The sequence below is a fragment of the Aedes albopictus genome, chromosome 3 (genome assembly GCF_035046485.1).
Source record: "Aedes albopictus strain Foshan chromosome 3, AalbF5, whole genome shotgun sequence".
In the NCBI taxonomy this organism is placed as follows: domain Eukaryota; kingdom Metazoa; phylum Arthropoda; class Insecta; order Diptera; family Culicidae; genus Aedes; species Aedes albopictus.
In genome coordinates this window covers 77841840-77865096 of record NC_085138.1, presented here as the reverse complement: position 1 = coordinate 77865096, position 23257 = coordinate 77841840, and the positions used below count along the sequence as shown (strand labels likewise).

The following is a 23257-nucleotide window of genomic DNA, read 5'->3' as shown; positions in this document are numbered from 1 at the left end:
ATCTATGCTAGAACTCAGAAAGTATAAAAGGTCTATAGTTCTAGTTCTGTATATAAGAAGTTCTCAAACTTTTTTGCTCACGACTAAATTTCAAAAATTGTAGAATTTAACTATCCCGTTTTTCTCATAGTTAACATTTTGGGCTCAAAGTGCTTATTTATACTTTCAAATGGCATTTGAATGGGACACGTTCGGTGTAGTACTAGATTTGTAGTAATGAGCTGAATTTTAGTATGGTGAGAAGGTCAATTCTCCGTTTCTGCAATGAAATGGTACAAAAAACGTGGGTATTATGATTCCTTGCCTAATTTGATGCTGTTTGAGCAAAACTTTAGATAACTATGTTGTTTATGTTGCGAGAAATGGAGAAAACAACAATACTGTTGCCCAAAGTTTTGCTCAAACAGCATCAAATTAGGCAAGGAATCATAATACCCACGCTTTTTGTACCATTTCATTGCAGAAACGGAGAATTGACCTTCTCACCATACTAAAATTCAGCTCATTACTACAAATCTAGTACTTCACTGGTCTGTCCTATTAATACTACTAACAATTGTTTTACTTCGAAACCATCTAAGACTCTGTCGATCAGAATAAATTCACCCGACAAAACACCATTCAATCAAATACCTTCAACCCAAAACTCGTGACCCGAAACGATTGAGTGCACAATGATGATGACTGAAGATGATGATAATATGGTAACCGAGAATGATCGCCTACTACTCGATGATGTGTGTGTGTGCGTGCATGATGAGAAGAATCGTTGATGGCACCGTAGCAGCAGCGGCAGGCACAGAGGGCAGGCGCAGCTACGTTGCTACGGCGATTCAGAGCTTGATCTTGCCTACTACGGTGGGATCTCGAGTCAGTCAGGCCCGAGTATGCCACGCCAGTTAGTACCGTATGCCGCGTGCGTCCACCACGTGGGAAGCAACCGCACCAGCACTGTTTCCAGAGGGCATACCGGCATGTACCGACCGTTTTTCTTTTTTGGAGAACCATCACCACCACCACACCCGATACAGTTCTACAGAGATTACACGAGAGGAAGACACGCACATTTTGTACGGGGTTTTTGCAGGTGGTGCAACCGCGCGCCGAACCAGGTCTATAAGAAAAGATCGTTTTATAGCGCTAGGAGATAGCTGAACTATAAGGTAAAAGGACATTTGGAGATTCCCTGCAGTGATGCTGGGCTGTTTCCGGTGTCCTGCGCATCTGCCCATCTCTCCGCGGTGGATCGGGAGTCGGAGGGGTTATCCACGCAACCTCGTCTGCTGCCGAATCACGCCTACACTGTTCTTATTTTTTACTACTAGGTAAACCGTGATTCTGTAACAGAAAATCAAAAATAGTGTTCGCTGACGATTTCAAACGCAAAACAAAACAAAGCGAAAAACAACAGTTTATAACAAACAAACAAAACATCTTTTGTTCATGGATAAACGAAAGACATCGTATTGTAAGGCTTACGGTTTAGTATTGTACACGACTACTTCTCGTATTAAACATTGAACCCATGGACCAGCAGATACTCACCAATCGCCAATATTGCAACCATTTTCACAACAGTCAACGGTGGATCGCATTCGGCAACGAAGGCCTCGACGGCGTACTGCGCAAACGACAGGCAGATGATGGCCATCTGGGACGGTTTCAGCACCAGCGTGGAGACCCACGAGAACAAGAAAGCCGGCCAGGGACCGAACGCGTCCATGAAGTATGCCCATTCCGCTCCGGAGGATGTGTTCATCGTGCCTAACTCAGCGTACGCCAATGCACCTGCGGGGTTTTGGAAATGGAGAAGTTTACACAGTTAGTTAAGAGTTTTGAAATTCAATGCATTAGTTGCTGATTGTGTCTTGCCGTAACAATTTTGACCTACAAAAATGGTTAAAACTATAATACATTTTTTCAAGGGGCTCATAGAATACTAAGCTTAGAAGCAGGCTGTCCCGGTTGGAGAAGAAGAAGAGGGAAACAAAAAAAAACAAAACAAAACAAAAAAATGACAACGAAGAAGGAAATAAGAACTTGAAGACCCTCGAGTGTATTAGTTCCGTTGTTTATTGAACATTATTGCTTTTTTGTATTCTTCTAAAGAAAGTCTCATCATAGAGCCGGTAACTCAACTCGCCACTAACAGTAGTGAAATTCCATTGTGTCTCACTTTACCTTACCGATCAGGCTAAGGCCGGGGTGGACTCTGCTGTACAGTACATAGTAGCCGTCTCCATTCAACTCGGTCCATTGACCAATCCAAATTCCTGTGTGGTAGTGGTTTGTGTTCAGATTTCCCGTGTTAATCTTTCTGAAAGAACTTTGTAAACATCTTTTGTTCTCACGTATATGGATTGAATAGGCTTGCAGTAGGTTTCGTGAGGCTTTTTTTTGGACAACTCAATGGCTGTTTGTCTCCAGTTCCGCACTCTGCGTAGGGCCCGCAGATCGTCCTCCACTTGGTCGACCCACCTAGCTCGCTGCGCACCACGTCTTCTTGTACCGGTCGGATGACTCTCGAGAACCATTTTAGTCAGGTTGCTATCCGACATCCTGATGACGTGACCCGCCCACCGTAGCCTCCCGATTTCCGCGGTATGGACGATGGTTGGTTCTCTCAGCAGCTGATGCAGCTCGTGGTTCATTCGCCTTCTCCAAGTTCCGTCTTCCATCTGCACTCCGCTGTAGATGGTACGCAACACCTTCCGTTCGAAAACTCCAAGGGCGCGTTGGTCCTCTGCACGTAGGGTCCACGTTTCGTGCTCATAGATGACGACCGGTCTAATAAGAGTTTTGTAGATAGTTAACTTCGTGTTACGGCGAACTTTATTCGATCGTAGAGTTCTGCGGAGTCCAAAGTAAGCACGATTTCCTGCCACAATGCGCCTCTGAATTTCTCTGCTGGTGTCGTTGTCGGCGGTCACCAGTGAGCCCAAGTACACGAATTCTTCAACCGCCTCGATTTCATCATCGTTGATATAAATTCGGGGTGGCGGGCGCGGTGATTCCTCCCTAGAGCCCTTTGCCATCATGTACTTTGTCTTCGACACATTAATGACTAATCCGATTCACTCTTTGGTCGGATGTACGTTTCCGCCATCGTCTTAAATTTACGAGCTATAATATCAATATCGTCAGCGAAACCAAGCAGCTGAACGGACTTCGTGAAAATCGTTCCACTCGTGTTTATCCCCGCTCTTCTAATTACACCCTCTAAAACAATGTTGAACAGCAAGCACGAAAGACCATCACCTTGCCGTAACCCTCTGCAAGATTCGAAGGGACTCGAGAGTGTCCCTGATACTCGAACTACGCACATCACTCGATCCATCGTCGCCTTGATCAATCGTATCAGTTTATCCGGGAATCCGTATTCGTGCATAATCTGCCATAGCTGTTCTCGATTGATTGTATCATACACCGATTTGAAATCGATGAACAAGTGATGTGTGGGCACGTTGTATTCGCGGCATTTCTGCAACACCTGGCGGATGGCGAACATCTGGTCCGTTGTAGCGCGTTCACCCATAAATCCAGCCTGATATTGCCCTACGAACTCTCTTGCAATTGGTGATAGACGGCGGCATAAAATTTGAGAGAGTATCTTGTAGGCAGCGCTGAGTAGTGTGATCGCGCGGTAGATCCCGCAATCCAACTTGTCGCCCTTTTTGTAGATGGGACACACGATACCTTCCATCCATTCCTCCGGTAATACTTCCTCCTCTCCAATCTTGACCCAGTGTAATGCTCTCCCCAGTGCTTCTCCACCGTATTTTAGAAGCTCGCTTGGTAGTTGATCTGCTCCAGCGGATTTGTTGTTTTTCAACCGGCCAACCTCCTTCTCAATCTTTTGAAGGTCAGGGGCCGGAAGTCTTCCGTCCTGTGCACTGCACATACTCCTAGATCTGTTACCACGCCACCTTCGGCACTTACAACGTCACCATTGAGGTGCTCATCGTAATGCTGCCGCCACATCTCGACCACTACCGAGATCTATATAGAAAGACAAAAAATCTTCCACGTAGGCAGCATATCTTGTCGTTCCACTTCAAGTGGAGCCCCATTCATTGACCAAATGTGACGGCATTCCCTTTGGGCTGAGAATTTATATACGAATTTGATGATGATGATGACGCATCCCCTCATATGATGGTGGTCGGTCGTGAAAGAATGGTTCTTCTTTGTGGGTAGATAGGTAGGTAATCGGCATCATTTTCGTTTGAGAATGTTTTGCACAGAGTAACTAGGTACTGACTGGGAGGTGGACGTTTGTAAAAATAGCCGACAAAACTTGGCGGCAGAATGTGTGTATGGCACTATAATTTATGATGCATTCTGGCGGTAACTTACAAGATGGGATGTTATCTTGTAAATTACATGTTGTTTTCCCAACACTCTCTAAGTCTCTATTCTCGGAAAGCTAAATTAACCGTGTACATACATTTTCTGTGTTGTTGTATAATGTAAGTAAATAGAGGAACTTTTCCCTTTTCATCCTCCGCTTTTATTTGTTCTACGATGAGTAGCTTTGATGCTAGTCCAGTTTCAACATTTCAAAGCAATATTAAAATCAAGTGTGCTAAAACATAAATGGAATTTATGTACCATTCATGTAGAGTCTACATTTTAGACGGTATTGACCATCGAGAACCAAGAATCACTAACCATGCGCCTCCATCGGCCTACTCCAACGTCAAGATATAGATACAAAATATAGGTACATTGTTCATTAGTAACGATTCTGCACAGAAACCAAGCAGTTGTCCTCATTGTCCTACAAATACATTACTCACTTTGTATCTTTGTCATTAAAGTACATTTACGAATAAGTGTATAATCCATCATATTGTATGGATGCATTTTATTCTACGTTATCCTACTCATAACCCCGAGCCTACCGCTCAGTTGATCTTCTATCATTTCAAAAGACAAACGTGGTTACTAACCACTGGCTTGTTGCAGACGTACGACACGACAGACGAGCGGAATGCTGAAGAGGTTTATATTTTATTCGATATGCACGGTTAATTTTGTATTTTTTATATTAAAACAAATTACTGCTGGGAAGACCTTACGGTAGGATATTTCTATAGCGTGTTGATGCGATTAGTAACAAAGGGAATCTTGTTTACCTTTATTGGTATCTGCAAGCCAAAGCATTGGATCTACCTCTTCAAGCCAAAGTATGGGATCTACCTCAAATTCATCATAAATTATATGCAATTATAATTCCATCAAAATATTTCGATTATGTATTGTAAAAAGCGTCCACATGATGTCCCATGTGACTATAACAAAATTCGGGATGTGAAAATCAATCCAGAATATCCTGTTTGATGTTCAACACATGAATTTTGTTTACCACTTCACCAGGGCTAATGCAAGGACCACCGTTCATGTTTTGGTTTGCATTTACATTGTCCTATTTACTAGTTGTAGCTCTCATTACAAATTAAATTCAGAACTATGGCGCAATGAAGCTAATGGTGCGATACCAAACGACAACAACGATTCATACAGATATTTGTCCTCATTTGCTCTTCATTCATAAAAGTTCAAGGTGCAAATGATAATGGGATAAGACGAACCGTAGATGGCCTTATAGGTCCTATACTTTCTGCTTCGAGCTACAACTTTCTCGAACAGGTGCTTCACTTCTCGAAACTGAGGAGACCGTGGAGACATAAATAGGATGAGAGTACTCTTCTTCAGCATATGCCCCTATCTTCATCCTATTCCAAAACAGCCGATTTAGGCATTCATGGTGTCTACTCATAACCCCAAATAAAATACCGTGAGTTTTACCTGGAACCTGGAAAACAAAAACTATACAAAAACACCCCCAACAATAAAGCATCTTTCAAGATTTCTGAGAGCTGTTCCTGGGGTTCCTACCACAGTTCCTTTCAGGATTTCCGCCGAAGTTTTTCACGAGGTATGTGTTGGAGTACCTTCCGATATTTCTTCCAGAGGATTTCCTGATGTGCTACCTACCAGAGTTTCTCGCTAGATTTCTCCTGAAGATCCGTCTATCCGTATCAGATAGCTTCCAACAGTTTCTTTCAGGATTTCTACGAGACTCTTGCAGAAGCTCCAGGGATTTTCTAACGAAGAGTTTTCCTGTATTACCCTTGGATTTCCTCTCGGAATTTCTCCCGTAGTTTCAGAGCTCCTCCTTGGATATTTTTAATATTTCATCTCGGGGTTACTCTAAAAACTTTTTTCCGAGATCTCTATTTAATTCCAGGTTTTCTTTGAAGTTCCTGTCGAGATTTCTACAATAAGTCATTGCGTAGTTTCTCCCAAGATTTCATTTAAATTTCTCCGGGAATTTCTTACAGGGTATTTCGCAAATTATATTGTATTAGATATTCTGAGCAAAAATTGAGGAGCGATTCCCGTAAGAACTCAGAGAGTACTCATTAAAGGAATCCTGAAAGGAGCATCCAGATTCTTGGTACAATTTCCGGGAAGTGTTCTGGGAATAATCCTGAGAAAATTTGTAAAAAAAACTCAGGTGGATCTTTGAAAGAAATCCGGTACAACTATGAAGAAATGCCTGGGTCTAAAACAAACCACAGGATGAATTCAATGAGAAATATCAGCAATAGCTTCCAGAAGGCACTTCAGAAAAATCTTAAGAGAAAGTCTAGGGTAAATTCATAAAAACTCTGAGAGACATCCCATGACCAAAACCGGAAAGAATATTTTTGGAGAAGTTTCAGGAGAAACTCCGAGAGAATTCTCAGGTGAAATTTGAAAATAAATCTTAAGAGAACCTTTAGCTCGAGGATATATCCCAGCTCAAACTGCAGTAGAAAACCAGGAAGGAACTGTAGAAGAAAGCTCACAGAAACATCTTAATGAAATTACAGGAAAAACTGCGGCAAAAATTCAGGAAGGCACTCTTATTGAACACTTATCTCAACGAAATTTTTTTCCGAAACAATTGTTAGAATGATTAGAAGGAAGTGCGGAAGCTGTATGTATTCCTTCTAATTTTGCCGCGTTTTGCGACAGTTTTGAAATCCACTTTTTTGGAAGGAAGCGGTGAATTCAAAAATTCACTCTTCTTTTTGTTCGATGATGTATAATCGAAAAATCGAAGGCACGGATCCAGGCAAGGATCGAAAAGGAATCAGTAGATATAAAGTTAGCACTGAAAAGTGTTACTGTAGGAAGTACTGAGAAGCACTGTTGAATTGCTTTAAAGATAGTAAAACTTCCTGCAGCAGAGAGAGCTTACGTCCGCACAGCACAAGAGTACGATGCGAACTGATCTTATCGCATTTGCAACCGCGAATAGCATGACAAAGACGCCAGGTGTGACTGCATACTTAAAGCAGCCACAGAAGCGCACGAGGTAGCCATGGGGGGTGAGCTACTAGATGGCACTCGCAAGGAAGAGTGTTAAGACTAAAACGAAAAGCCAACATAGTTCGGGATTCTCGCCTCAGTCAGCCACCCCAGAAAGCTGGAGAGGGAGGGCCTGAAAATGCCTGCTCGTTCCGGATTGAAGGGAACAGGGTTTACGATCTTGTGTGGGTTCACAGCCACCACTAGTTAGGACGGGTCAGCAGGAGGCAGATAGCCGGAAGAAGAATAAAAGGATTCGCCAGTAAACGAGATAAGGGCGACTGACTCCCTCATCATCAAGATCGACGAGTCCAAGTACATTCGAACGCACATTATAGGGGAGCGCCCTTAGCAGGGATGGGAACACTCATTTGCTGTTTTCTCAGCTCAGAAGCGTACAATCAAGAAACGATGTATAGACGACTTTTGCCTTGGAGTTTCGTCTAAACGTTTGCTGAATAGAGTAGGGGTCACACACGCATACGAAAGTCGAAGCAGAGCTGTGAAAGCGATTCTCCACGAGGTGAGTGTAATTTACAATCGCCGTGTGGAGAGTTGCCTTCGCAGTTCACTCACGACTTCGGTATGAGTATGCGTATACTCAATTCGGCAAACTTTTAGACAAAACCCAAAGGCAAAAGTTAAATAACTGTAACTTCCGAATTTTAGAGTTTTTTTTTACATTAATAGTATTTTTGCAGGCAATAAGGAGTGACGCTAAGCTCATGGACTTGAAAGCCGACGTTCACAGTATCAGACGTACCAGTAAAATTATTCTTGAGCTTAGAAAGGACACCACCTAAGAATGTCTGACGGAGGAAGTCCTTGACGAGGAAGTAATGTATAGCTCTCACCGTTGTAGTGGCTCTTCACTGAAAAACCCTGAATGACAGGAAAGGAGAAGGGGTCGTCACGGGGTGCGGCAACAGTGTAAGTTATAGGTGGTCACGGCTGCCATCCGATTGCGGAAAGAACTCGATGAGGGACCCAAGTGGAGGTAACCCTCCAAAACCTGTAGGTACTACTCTGATCTGACTCAGTCCAGCAACTGTTGTGTCAGGCAGTTACTGAGTTGGGGACAAACTGCCATCATTTCGACAATTCATACCCATGTACCCGCTGGAAACGATAATTGGGTTGCGGAAGCTATAAATACCCAGTCCAGAGGAGTTGCCACCAAGGTCACGTGATTATCAAAGTAAACGGGGTGTTCTTCTGTAGCTGTTATGTGGCTCCTCGGTGATCGACAGAGCAGTTTTTGCAGATACTCGACTGTACAACGGTGGAGTTGACAGGCTGCAGGCCAGTGGTAATATCGGGCGACTTAAATGCCTGAGCAGTGGAATGGGGTAGCCGTTCCACAAACCACCGAGGCAGTCGACCGTAGACGTCATGTTCTCTGCTCTTCATCGTTAGAGGGGTAAAAATTCGCTACTGTACAGTAGTGACCCTTGACGTAAGAAATGCGTTCAATAGTGCCAGTTGGGCAGCTATTGCTGAAGCGCTCCTAAGTGTGGGAATGTCGGAGTACCGGTATAAGATTCTCGGAAACGTTTTTCAGAATTGTTGGTACTGAAATACGACTGTATGGTTGAAGAAGTAACATTCCACCTGCTTAGCTACTGTCGGACCATGACAGTTTTAGAGTTTTAGCGAAGACGGCTAATAACAAGACAGACAGCTCCCACCCTGTCGCAAGCGACATAGTTGAAACGCCCTCAACGATTCACAGGAACATTAAAACATGATTGTGTGCGTGTGCATGCTAATACGTACACGGAAATTGTAGCATCACACGCACACTCATTCATGATGTTGTTCCCTGAAGTCGATCGCGGCGCTAGTGTGCTTGTAGCTCCCAAAGTATGTGGAGCAAGAGGGTTGATGTCTGTCTTGTTATTACCCGTCTTCGGTTTTAGACACTATCTACACCGTTTCGGTCATGCGGATCCTCCTGAGTTCCCGGAATATGCAGGTTTTGAAGAAACTGCGGAACGCGTTTTGTTCGTGTGCTCGTGGTTTCACATAAGTAGTATATCACAAAGTGGCTACGTGTGGTGGGGACACTACTCCGGACAATCTTGTCCACAAGATGTGTAGAGAAGTGTTTGGCTAGAACGCCGTTTCATCGGCTATCGCCCATATCGTCGTTAAAGATGTTGCGTGAACTCGATGAGTGACTAGATCAGTCGCAACTTAAGGGGAAAGGAAGCCGTGAGCCCGAGAATAATCTGTGATCAACCGCCGTTTTAAAATTTATGGGATGAACCTGTTATGAAAATGAACTAGCTACCACTACACGCGCAATTTAGAAGAACGAGTGTTTCTTTTACCGGAAAAGTATTGATATCTGTTATTTCTAGTCTAGTCTAGTCTAGTCTAGTCTACACATACACAGCCATTCATTGAAAGAATCCTGGAAAATGATAGAATCGACTAATTCTACCATTTTTCTTGTCATTATTAATGTTTGCAGTACATTAGAAATGCATTACAAGCATTAAAGCGGCCAGGCCTACTGTGCAGCGTTATTTTTTTACAATAAAGCTATTAAGTGGGGACATCTCGTACCAACCACTCAGCTTTTGAGAAAGCAAAATAAGTGAAAATCGATGGGGGTGACGATGCTAAGAAGGTTAATGTCACCCCTTGGTCCTTCGCTTCCTGGGATGGAACACAGGTATTTGGTCCGTGTCCTGGCCCTAATGCCTAGGCTTAAGCGCCTTTACTCGCTCTCTGAAATGAAACAAACTGGGTGCGAGGGAAACGATGCGTAACTAAAAATTAGTTTTCGAAGTTTATAAATGCCCACTTAAGGAAAAAATGAAAATGTAGTTTGAAACGGTCTCACCGATTTATCTGGAAATTGCTGTTTCTCGGTGTTAAGGGGGACGTCATTACAGCGCAGTCAGGCTTGCTCCTCGTCTCACCACCGTCGCGCACGCAGCCAACACAAATTCTCACATGATGATAAACATCCCATTTTTGAAGTAGTTTCACAACTCTCCCACACAACTGAATTCGGCACCGCCCAAACACTCTCGATAAATACGGAAAATGAAAGATTTGCAGGATTTCGGCACGAAAAAACTTAATACAATAACGAATTATTCGTTTCAAAACGATGCCCAAGTCGACAATCCAGGCAAATGTCACGCGCACTTTCCAAACGAAACACTTCCGGATGGCGTAGCTTACCCCCCTCGGAAAAACGTGAACTTTTCACTTGTAGCACCGGAACTGCAATCACAGTATCTACGCAAACACGACTTGTAATCCACGCCGGATGGCGTAGCACCACCAGCCGTTTCACGATTCGGAAGGGAAAATCCAAATAACGCGGAACCGAGAAAAACACGACATATGATTCGAAAACACAACCGCCCGCCCGCACGGCTTGCTACGATCCTTCAAAAAAAAAAAAAAAAGTATTGATATCTGTTATTTCGGAAAAAAACTGCAAAATTAATATTTTATCGAAATCAAAAGAGCAGACCCATTATAGTGTTTAGAACATAGTAAACAGTGAAATAAATAAAATAAAACATATTGAGAGATCTGTCCTGCATCTACAAGAAAAAAAATAAAAGAATTATGTTTATTCCAAAGTAATATTAGAACAATTCATGATTTTGATGAGAAAAAAAATAGAACAATAGTAACAATAATAATGAAATTCATATCCCAGATATGCAGAAAAAAAAGCAAGAATAATTATTGCGGATTGATTACGAAAACTGAAGAAAATAGTCGGGCATACAATTACAAAATGGTCGATACTCATATAATCATCATTATGTAATCTGCCGCATTGCCAATATTCGATGAAATTACAGTTTCTATATAGGGTATTGCACCATTTGGGCAGGTGTACCTATTTTGGGCACTTGTCGCTATAACTAAGTCAATTTCAAACCGATTGATTTGATTTTTTGTACAGAGTTAGGTATTGTACGTGCCTAACTCTGGACAAAATTTCAAACTAATCGGTTTGAAATTGACTTAGTTATAGCGGCAAGTGCCCAAAATAGGTACACCTGCCCAAATGGTACAAGACCCTACCTCCAATGAGTGCTGCATAGCAATAATTGTCAATGATCTTTTGAATTCTCTAATCAGTCACACCGGTCAAACGGAAAAGAAAAACCACAGCCGCACCCTAGTCGTAGAAATGAACTCGATCCTTCCGAACGCAGCGTAGGACATGCATGTGTTGATGCGCTGTTGCGGGTGCGGGCGTTGCACCCAAGATTATTTGATTTTTTTATATGACAGTATAAACTTTTGTATATGCCAAAAGATTCCTTATAAAATTTTCGATCTGATGGTACAACTTATAGTACTGAAAAATTAAGTTCATAGCATACTTTTTGCTTTTCCAATTCGAGCGCAAACGTTCCCCGCTGTAACAGCAGCATGCGGGTGTGAGGTGAGAATCGAAAAACCAGCCAGCCAACAACAAAAGCCTAATGTGTTCATCTCATCGAACGGTACATTCATTTTCTGTTTCGACGGACCGGGCGGGCGGGTATGGTACTTGCTAACACAACACGTGATGGTTAGTTTTGAAATAGGAGATTCTTTCAACAGTTTTTAATATGTCGGCAATAATTACATACGTTCTTTTATTGAAAGAACATTTTATGTATGAGAAAAAATAATCAGTGAACGATTTTCTAGAAATGACATACCTTTTTGAATATTTTTTCATTAATCTGAAGATATTGAATTTCTTATCATCTTTGGGCTTGCAAAGAAATACCAGCACCACACAAAGATTATTTTCTTTACAAAATCCATTATTATTCAAAATAGCAAGATCATAAATGTAGGAAGTGATCTATGGGTGTAACTGAAAATTCTGACATAACCAAAGATGATCCAAAGTAAGAATCCCGAATCTTCAGAGATTAGAAAAATGATCTCCGTATTCATAAACGAAGAAAGTTTTCTCTGAGTAAAGCTGAAAATTCTCATGTTGATCAGTAAGAATCCCGAATATTGAAAGATTGGTAAAATATCGAGGATTTCCCAGAGGAAACACCTGGAGGATTCTCTGGAGGGCGCTCCTGAAGGATTCCCCAGAAGGGACTTTCAAAAGATTGCCCAGAGAGAGCTAGAGGGAACTCCTGAAGGATTCTCAAAAGAAAATGTTCCCTGTGGAACAGGAGGTTCATTGCCCTCTGTGAATTTCTCAAACAGTTTGCACTGGAGATTCTCCGAGGAGTTTCGCCTGGGAATTCCTCCAGGAGTTCCTTCTCAGATTTCCTTCAGGAGTTCCTACAGACTTTCCTCTTGTGATTCTTTCAGAATTTCCCTCTGGAGATTACTCCAGGAATTCCATCTAGAAATACTTCAGGAGTTTCATCAGTGAATGCCTCCATCAGGTAACTATGGGAAATTTCTCCAGGAGTTCTTTCTGAAGTGTTCCATTCCCACTGGGGATTCCTCCAGGTTTTTATCGGGGAATACCTCCAGGAGTTCCATATGGAAATAACTCCAGGAGCTTTCTCTGGGAAATTCTTCGAGGAGTTTCCACTGGGAATTCCTCCAGATGTTCCCTGTGGAAATTATTCCATGAGGTTTATCAGGGAATCCTCCAAATGTGCCCTTTGTGAATTCCTCAAACAATTTGCTCTGAAGATTCCACCAGGAGTTCCGTCTGGGAGTTCCTCATGGAGTTCCATCTGAAAAATTCTTCAGGTGTATGTACCCAGAAGGAACTCGAGTTATTCCCCATAGCGAACTGCTTGGGAAATGCCTTGAGGGAACTCCTGGAGGAATTCTCCAAAGAAAACTTCTTTAGGGATTCCCCAGTTTGAACTCCTGGAGAAATTCCCCATTGGGAACTCCTGGAAGAAATCATCAGACGAAATTCCTGCAGGAATTCCCTAGAGGTAACTCCTGCAGAAATTCACCAGAGGAAACTCCTGGAGAATACCTGGATAGAACTACTGCAGGAATTAATCAGAAGAAACTTCTGAAGGATTCGTAGATAGAACTCCTGGAGGAAACCTCTGAGAAAACTCCTGGAGAAATTACAAGCTGGAACTTTTGGAGGAATTCCCAAAAGGGAATTCCTGAAGGAATCCTTAGAGGGAACTGCTTGAGGAATTCCCAGAGTGAGTTCCTTGAGGAAATCCAAAGTTTCTTTTTAATCCACAAGTAAGTTTTTTTCTGGTAATTCCTCCAGGAGTTCTTTCTGGGGATTGCTTCAGGGGTTTCATCTGCAGATTCTTTCAGAAATTTCTCCTGGGCATTTCTCTAAATGTTCTCTCTGGGGAATTTCTACAGGAACTCTCATTGCGGAATTTCTCCACGAGTTTTCATTGGAAATTTTTTTCAGGTGTTCCCTTTGGGGATTTTACCAGGAGTTTTTCTTTGGAGATTCCTCCAGAGGATCCATCTGGGAATCCTCCTGGTGTTACCTCTGGTTAATTTCTCAAGTGTTCTCTTTTGTAATCCCTGCAGGAGTTTTTTCTGGTTCCTTAGCTCCAAAATTGATACAGAGTTCTTTGAAGAATTGTTTTAGGAGCTTCCGCTGGTAAATTTCTCCAGGAGTGCCCTATGAGAAACTCCTCCAAGAGTTCCCTCTGAAAATTTTGGGAATTCCTTCAAAAGTACCATCAGGGGATTCCTCAAGCAATCCCTTCATGAGAATTCTTCTAGAGGATTCCTCCAGGAATTACTTCTAGAGATTCCTCTTGGTGTTCGATCTGAAGATTCCTCAAGATAATTATACTGGAGATTTTGCCAGGAGTTCTCTCTGGAGGTATAGCCATGAGTTTTCTCTAGGGACTCCTCCAAGAGGGAACTCCTGGGAATTCCTTCAGGAATTCTTCCAGGAATTCGTCTGGGAATTCCTCCGAGAATCCCTCTAGAAATTTCTTCAGGAACTCATCTGAAAATTCCTTCAGGAATTCCTCTGAAAATTCCTCCAAAAATTCCTCTCGAAATTCCTTCAGGATGTTGGAAGTTTTTCGTCACTAAAAAGACATTCCAGCCAAAACTAAAAGTCTAATCAAAATGGTTTCTTCACAGAAAATGATCTTCAATCAATTTCGAAGAGACGGATTGATTCCAAATCTTTAAAAATTTTACCAATAATTGCTAAAAATGCTAAAATAGTTAGCTGCGCGCACCAGAGTACACCACAGACAAATCTCGGGCGCGCCACTGCCTTTCCTCTTAATGCCTGGTTTAGACTGTTCAATTGAAACGAGCATGTGAGTTGCAAACTTCTCAAACATGTTCAATCCAATGGAATGACGTGTTTAGACTGAGCAAATGACTTGGGTGTCCACTTCACGCTAACGCCGCTCAGCACTAAAGTGCATAATTTCCAGACTACACCAAAAATGTGTAACCCTTGCACATTTACAAAATCAGCTCCAGTGTCCGCAAAAACGTTAAAATCGCAAAAATTTTTGTACCCCAATCTAGGTAGGATTACTAGTGACCTTGGAAAACAAAAAAAAAATCAACATTTTGCATCTAGAAGAGTGTACGAGCTGTTTTTTGAGAATGTGTAACTGCTGCACATTTTTGTGTGGTCTGGAAATTATGCACTTATGAGTAGGTCTTACACATTTTAGTGCTGAGCAGTTTTAGCGTGTTGCATACTCTTGAATGCATCTCAATTGAAGCAAGTGTTTACATTGTTCAACTCGTGTGGTGCGTAAGCAAACTGAATTCAAGCCTAACTTTACCAAACACCGTATGTAACATATGCAAACAAAAAAGAGTTTTTCACTTGAGACGCTGAATCTCGTTAAGGACTACTTGTTCATTCACCTTCGGGGTTGATTTGTGAAAAAATACCTGGATTTTTCACGTTCCTAAAATGCTCAATGTATAAGTTGCTACGAACTTCCCCTTCGTTTTTCTCCGTTCGTAAATTTTGTTAGATACGGTGCTTGGTAAAGTTAGGCTTGAATTGAATTCAGCTCATTTGACAGATGACTTGAATTCAACTCACATGAATCGCGTGTTCAGACGGGGCAAGTGAGATGATTTAGTTTGACTTGAACAAAAAAGTTGAACATGTTCAACTTTCGTGTAAGTCAAGTCAGTTGCTCAACTGAGATGAACGGTGGTGTTTACACGTTCAATTCGCATTCAATTGGGCATTTTCCATTGACTTGAATCAAGTCACTTGCTCCATGTAAACCAGGCATAATGGCGGTTTCAGAGTTCGGAAGTCGGCTATGCAGGCTACACTACGGACATTTGGCCGAGAGGAAGACTAGGTATGTCGTTGTTGTGGCCGAAACCTACAAGGTTGGATCTAAGCCTGCGGTATGGAAAGGTCTTTATTACACCAATGAACCTAACCTCTTTAACTCTTAAACTTTATTACACTAATGAACCTAACCTCAAAATGATTGACAATTTTCAGCTCATTTTGACAAGTTTAACACGAGCATGAAAAGATCGGTAAAGTAGTAAATATGTTTTGTCTTCCTCGTGCATGTGTAAATATGATCTCACAAAATGACCAGAGAATTGTCAATGATCTTGAGGTTAGGTTTGGTGGTGTAATAAAGAAGAGCGAGTCACGAAGTCCGTAGCTGCAACACTAAGTGGCTAACTTCGAGGGTATCAGTTCAGTATTAGCCCCTCTCCGAAGCATCTTCTGGTGAACCGGGAGAGACGATGGGCTTGGCAGCAATGGTTACAGTTGAAGGTTAGACTGGGAATGTAGTCTACTTCGTTAGCATCGGAGGAGGTCCCAGGCTCTTCTCAGGTATCTGTTGAGGGGAGTCCCTTATTTCTCAGAGATTCAAAAAGGGAAAACGCTTACATGGTTGTAGACTTTGATCAGAAACCCCCCTCCCCCCTAAGAGTCTACGTAGTTTATGAACAGACCCTTACGACTAGCCTTCAAAAGTGAGATAATTTGAATGAGTTGAAAACTACAATTTAGGCAGCACATTTCATCAACTTTCACTTCACCTCTTTTTTGACAGCAATTATCAATCCCCATTCATGAAAACTGATTGTAAATTAAGCATATCAGGTTCTGTTCGTTGCATTGTTTGTTGACACCTACTGTTATGTGACAGACCTTTTGTGCATTGTGCATGGTAACGTCACTATTGAATTATTTTTAAAATTTGTTGTTTTCATTCCTCCATTTTATGCTCCCATAAATAAAGTGAACAAATTGTGATTTGCTTTTTACTAATCAATGTGTGAAAGTGTGTGTACAAGGTCGTCAATATTTAAAATTGAAAATATTTTTGTTCGGTACCAACAAGAAACGATAAACAACCCCATAATTAACCACTCCCCCGTGCGACGACGACGACGGCGACGTGAGAAAAGACCATGCGTCTCCTTTGGTGTGATGTACATATGTATTCAAAATTACGACGGCGGCAGTACCTAGTATCTGTAGGCCAACTGGTGCTGTCGTCGTGGGGGCAGGCTTCAATCTTCTTCACCTTTTGGGTGGATTAAAGCTGGGGGTTTGTATTTGAGAGGACACGAAACATGGTGCGAGTACGAAACCGAAACTTCGTTTCTCATTCGGAAAATTTTTCGTGATTTGGGGGGGTACGACTTTTTCAACACAATTACTACACACCCATCAAGAATACGAACTGACAACGACGGCATCGACTATATGTAGAGATAGAGGTTTGACGACAATGACGAAGACGGCGGACGAACTGCTTTACCGTCTAAATTTATGCATCTGTTTTTGTTGCGTCGCTTCCGGATGATAAGTTCCACCGTGGTCCGGTATTAATGAGATCACATGACCACCGGCGGGTGCGACCTGACACCATGGGTGTGTGCGAGGGGGTGTATGCCCTTAGCCGTTTTGTTTTTACAGCTGGATTTCTGAATGTGACCTTCAAAATTTCACTTAAGCCCAATTTTAACTGTTAGTTCAATGACTAATTGTCAATAAATGGCACACATTTGAACACGAGTACACGCTCAGAAAACCGTTCTGATAAACGTGAACAAACAAACGCAAATATGAGAACAAGCAAATATACACCGTAAACTGGAACTAGTTCCAGCTGTCAATATGGGCGTTCAGGAAAACGTGAGATCTAGTTCACGGTGTACATTTCTTATTGTTGTTATCGTTGCTATGCATAGTTCCCGTTTGTTCCCGTTGCCGTGATTGGGAGTGCACGTATATCGGAACGGATTTTTTTGCGTGTAGAATATTCTACATGAAGTATTAGCCATTCTCGCAAAATGCTTCATTACACTAGTTTACAGCATTTTTGAACTCGGCAAGCTAATGATCGTGAAAAAGGAAAGCTAATGATGGTGTAGAATCATGCCCTGAGATCGAAAACAATAAGGAAGAAAATTACAGTAGAGTGGAAATTTTTCGACTTTCCATACAAGGCTGATGATTTGAAATCGATTTTTGTTCTATTTTTAAGCAAAGTCGCTCACTTTACATATTTCATTCTCCGTAATCAATTCTCCGATTGAGCTGAATTTTTTACTGTATTTTGTTTACATATGATATGTCAAATAAACGTCGAGAAAGAATTTTTAAATTGTTTTTATCTTAAAGAAAAAAAAATACATTTCTTCACATATTTTTGAAATTTTTGCTAACATTTAAGGAGATCGTCCCTAAAATTCACCAATATCTTGATATTCATCAATCTGACACAAAACCTGCATTCAGATGATCGAATGGTATTATATTCAGCTTTTAATTTATGCAAAATGATTTGAAATTGGTTGAACCAAACGCAAGATATTTGAATTTCAGTAAATTCCATATTTTAAAAAGTTCCTCTCCTCTTCTTGGCGTAACGTCCTCACTGGGACAAAGCCTGCTTCTCAGCTTCTATGAGCATTTCCACAGTTTTTATCTGAGAGCTTCCTCTGCCAATGACCATTTTGCATGTGTATATCGTGTGGCAGGCACGAAGATACTCTATGCCCAAGGAAGTCAAGGAAATTTCCTTTACGAAAAGATCCTGGACCGACCGGGAATCGAACCCGTCACCCTCAGCATGGTCATGCTGAATACCCGTGCGTTTACCGCCTCGGCTATATGGGCCCTTATTTTAAAAAGTTGTAAAACTCGATATTGACCTAAAACTCAAAAACTGTTCTACTTAATTTTTTTTTCAAGGTCGGTTGCGAAATCAGCGCTAAATTGTGCTTCAAAAATGTTGGTCTTTGATACAAGTTCACGACTTTCGTTTTATTTTGTAAACTAGTGTTATTTGATGCCATTTTTAAAATGTTTTAAACGATATGACATGAAATTTAATATAATGAGCCTCTAAAAACGTTTAATTTAACACAAAATTATTACAACTTTGAATTGTTTTGGATGGTTCGGTGATGACAGCTGTAGCTTAGCAGGATAAAGCGCCAGACTAGCGATAACGGAGTCGTGGGTTCGAATCCCACCAAAACAAGAGGTAATTTTTTCACAAATTTATCTCTCAATTTGCCAATTAAACGTACTTTATCTAAAAATACTTCAAAATTTCACGTTAAAAATCAAGAAATTTATGTTAAATTGTTAGTTTGAGTTCTGCTCACGCCTATATCCCGCCTGTTGTCGGAAAGGTTACCACGCACTGTCTCCGCGTCATTGCATTGATGTCTCATTTCTCCTCCCCAGTACGATGGTTTTTACCGCGGGTCCTGTACAAATTTACTTTCTTTTTCACGGTAATCCTCTTCTGTCTTGTATTTTCTCACAGTTTCGTTCGGATGGCAACGTTATTGTCTTGTGGCGGAAAATGGAACTTTCTACACCGCCTTCGACTGACGCACGGTATTGCATAATGCATGTGAGCGTTGTACAGGTTTTCATTTTTTTGGTAGAGGATTGTTTCAAGTCATGCGTTTTGGGATATTTTAAGACGTTTAAGATACTAAGTAAGTCGGTACAGACACAATTCAGCAACTTGTCGTGATATAATAGTAATAGAAAGTAACAAACCCAACTTACCTAACAATGAGAGCAATCCACAGGCCATCCATATAATAAAGCTCACACCAACGGAACCAGTTCGCACCAGTAGACCAGATGGCGATACAAAAATTCCAGACCCTGTTGAAAAACGAAAACAAGTGTTAGAAAACCTGCATGTCAATCAAAATATCGGTAAAGTAATAAACTTTTTTTTGTTGGTGTCTGACTCGCAACGACGCGACGACCACGGAGGAACAATACAACAGCGAGCGAGCGTGTTAAAGCCCCACTTGATGTAAGGGTTTTTGATGTCCTGTCTGGATTGTCTCCCGTTCCATTTCATTCCAGCCCCAATGAAGGACGACGACTTTATTGCTGCTGACATTTATGGAATTGGATTACGCGTTTTACCGATGGAGAGTTGGTGGCAAATTTCTTGTTTGCTATATCTCTTATGGGAAGGGTTTCTTGAGAGGTTAAATGGGGATGTAACTTCTTTCGCGTAGGTTTGCTATTTATGTTGTGGGAGGTGTTCGGGATCTTGATGAGTTTCATGACTTTGGACCGCTGAAATGTACACAAAAGGTCGTTACACGCAAATACACTAGGGCTGCATATTAGAGTGGCCCATACTTAAATGAAAAATAAAATTTTTGAAAAACGTCAAATCTTACCTCCTAAATCGATTGTTTTGAACTTCCAGAAGCTTCGTTCAAAATCTGAGCAAAATCGATTAATACAAAGGGGGCGCTCAACAAGCTTGAAGTTTGTATGGGAAAACTAGATCACATGTATCAGAAATCTTGAGTTTTCCATTTCTGCCGCTAGGTGACGCTGTTAGCGTTTAATGATAAAAACCTTTGGTATTATTGTAGGTGACTATATACCATACAACTTTGTCGTAGACCACAAAGTGGTCCAAGGTCTGTGAGAAAAGTTATACCCTAGGCAAAGGGAGGCGAAACATTCAGATTTCATTATTGATATTATTCCTTTACATGTTTTAGAAAAACAACCATAATGTCTCGCATCACTTTACCTAGGGTATAACTTTTTTAACAAGCGTCGTAAAACTTTGCTGTCTACGATAAAGTTGTTTAGCATATAGTCACCTTCAATAATACCAAAGGGTTTTATCATCAAACGCTTACAGCGCCACCTAACAGTAAAAATCGAAAACTTTAGATTTCTGTATACATTTGGCCATGTTTTCCCATACAAACTTCAAGCTTATTAAGCTTAGGCTTAATCGATTTTGCTTAAATTTCAACCTTAAAACTCCCTTTAAAGCCCCTCAAAACTTCCTGAAATATCCGAAAACTTCTCAGAAACGCCCAGAATCGTCTTGAAACAGCTTAAAGCCTCTCTGAAAACCCCTTGAAACTTCCTTGAAAGCCTGCTACAATTATCGTAGTAGCAATCGACTTACATACCTAGTTACACACAAAATGACCCTATGTAACCAGTTTTCTTGATACTGTGAAAAATTTATTCCCTAACCAAAACTCCTACAAGTTAGTCATAATTTCTTATAAAGCTTGTTCAAGTCTGCCCAAGTTATTCCTGTCATCAAACTCGAAACTCAACGGACCTGGAAACTATTAGAAACACCCTGAAACGTCCTGAATTAGAAACCCCTTGAAACGTCCTGAACGACTTGAAATACCTTGATACGCCTTGAAACTCCATTGAAACCCCCTTGATACTTCTTTGGTCATTCCAAAACCCCCTGAAAATATCTTAGAAAACCTTAATTCCAGAAATTCCCTGAAACTCACTAAAATATCTTGTAACCCCTCTGAAAACTTCTTAAAACTCCTTCAAAAGCCCCTAAAAACCCTTTGAAATCCCCGAAAATCGCTCAGAAACGCCCAGTAGCATCTTGAAACACCTTTAAACTCTTGAAAGTTCTTTGCGAGCCTCCTGCAACTACCTGGAAACCAGTGAAGAGAATTGTCAGACAAAAGAGGCACAAAACAAGCAACAAAGAAGACGCGGCGATTACTCTTTATCCCAACTGGTAACAGATAATGACATGATCTCGTAAATTTTTGTTCCAGACAAAACGGAAGCTGAATTTGTTGCGTACTTTTCAACTCGTGAATAATCAATTATTACTAACCCAAAATCGAATCTTTTTGATGATACATAATCAGCAGCGTTGCAGTATTTACCAACTCGAAGCTACCGTTCGAAAATCACAATGCAAGGCTTAAAAATCTCTAACCTCGTGGTGCACGATCTTTGTCCTATTCTGTTCAAGACAGAAACAAACCTATGGGACAAACCTATGTCGCATTGGGAAGAATGTCGCAACAAATGCAACTTGCAACATTGTCGTAATTGTTGCGCGATAGTTGAATTTTGATTCACTGCTGGAAACCATTAGAAACACTCTGAATCTCCTTGAAACGCTTTATAACGGCTTGAGATACGCCATGAAACTCCTTTGGTCTCCTCTGAAACATCCCTGAAGCTCTCTTCAAGGCCGTCTTTACCCAGAACCCCATGGAAACGTCTCAGAAAACCCTTTGAGGCTTTATTAAGTAAGTCCAGCTTGGATGGGGAATGGGATTCATGAGAGTGTGACAAGCAAAATAATTAATATAGGAAAACCCCGAATGAAGTAAGGGAGGGGGTTGAAACGCTTTGAATCCCGTCTGAAAACCATTTGACAACCCCTAAGATTCTCTGAAACGTCTGGACTCGTCTTAAAACCCATCTGGAACCCCCGGAAACTGCATTGAAACCCCTCTGAAAACCTCTTGAAATATCCTCGAAACCCCCTGAGACTTCCTGAGACTTCCTGAAGCATCTTGAAACGCCTTAAAAAAAAACGGAAACTCCCTTGAAAACCACCTAATGTCCTCAGGTGGACTCACTGAAACATATTGCAACTCATCTAAAAACCTCTGACACTTCTTAAAACGCCTTGAAGCGCCTCTGAAAATCCATTGAAAGTTTCTTGAAACCACCTTTAGCTTTCGGAATTTTTGAAACCCCTCAAAGCCTTGATACGTTTTGAAACTCCTCTGAAACATTTCTAAAGCTCCCTTCAATTTTTTTGACATGCTTAGCTCAAAATTGACACATGTTATAATAGAGTTATGACAGCGCAAGTTTTGGTTGTATATAAGTTTATTTGACGTAATTCTAACATTGTGTTGAAATAACGTAAAATAAACTTCTATACAACCAAAATTTGCGCTGTCGTAACTATTATATAACATATGTGTTGCTTGGGAATGGTCACTTACACCCCTTTGCATCTGGGCCCCTTGAATCTTAAAAAAAAATCGCATATTTAAGTGTTGTTTTGATGTAATATGCCCCAGGTAACCAATAAGCATTTAAATAAGCTGTATTTCAGCTATAAAACTGCATTATATCTGCTTGCTGCTGTATCATAGCAGTTCGACTGCTGAATTGCTCTATATTAGCAATATAAATGCTACTAAAATTCTGACAGCTGTTGTGTAGCATTTCAAATGCACGATATTTTTTGGTTAACAAGCATCCTAGCTGCTACCTCATTGCCATAAAACTGCTAAGAGAGATGAGCGATGCTAAAACTGCTACACATTTCAACTTTTCAATTCATGTGCCACGACTATAGGAGCCATTACCATTCAGATATTCTATTATTTACTGGTAGAAACGAAGCAAACCAATGAGAGAACAAATGTTTTTCAAATAAATGCCATGGAATAAGAAACTAATTATGCCATCGTGTATTATGTGGATGGTTTAACTATCAGCACTTGTCCGAGCCGTTGTCCGGGCACAGCAAAATAACTGCCGGTGTGGTATTCAAGCCTTTAATAGATCAAAATTCAACGCACATTGCCTGATCATCTATAGCTTATCCAGTAGCGCGGTTCAGCATCATCATCAACCAGAGGATTGTGGGATCAAATCCCAATTTTAGCGGGATCAGCAAAAAACAACTGCAAAAGTAAACAACAGCCTCAAAAG

General features: G+C 41.2%; 1 protein-coding gene across 3 annotated transcripts in view; it reads right to left on the bottom strand.

The window, feature by feature from the left end:
• The window catches only part of LOC109402030 (b(0,+)-type amino acid transporter 1), a 230332-nt gene that overhangs the window by 21895 nt on the left and 185180 nt on the right, over positions 1-23257 (bottom strand). For all 3 annotated transcript variants that reach the window (XM_062857104.1, XM_062857103.1, XM_062857102.1), the window contains 2 exons: positions 19319-19420; positions 1546-1788 (listed from right to left, as the gene is read on the bottom strand). In XM_062857104.1, coding sequence (XP_062713088.1) covers positions 1546-1788; positions 19319-19420 — 345 coding nt within the window. The remainder of the gene's footprint in view (positions 1-1545; positions 1789-19318; positions 19421-23257) is intronic.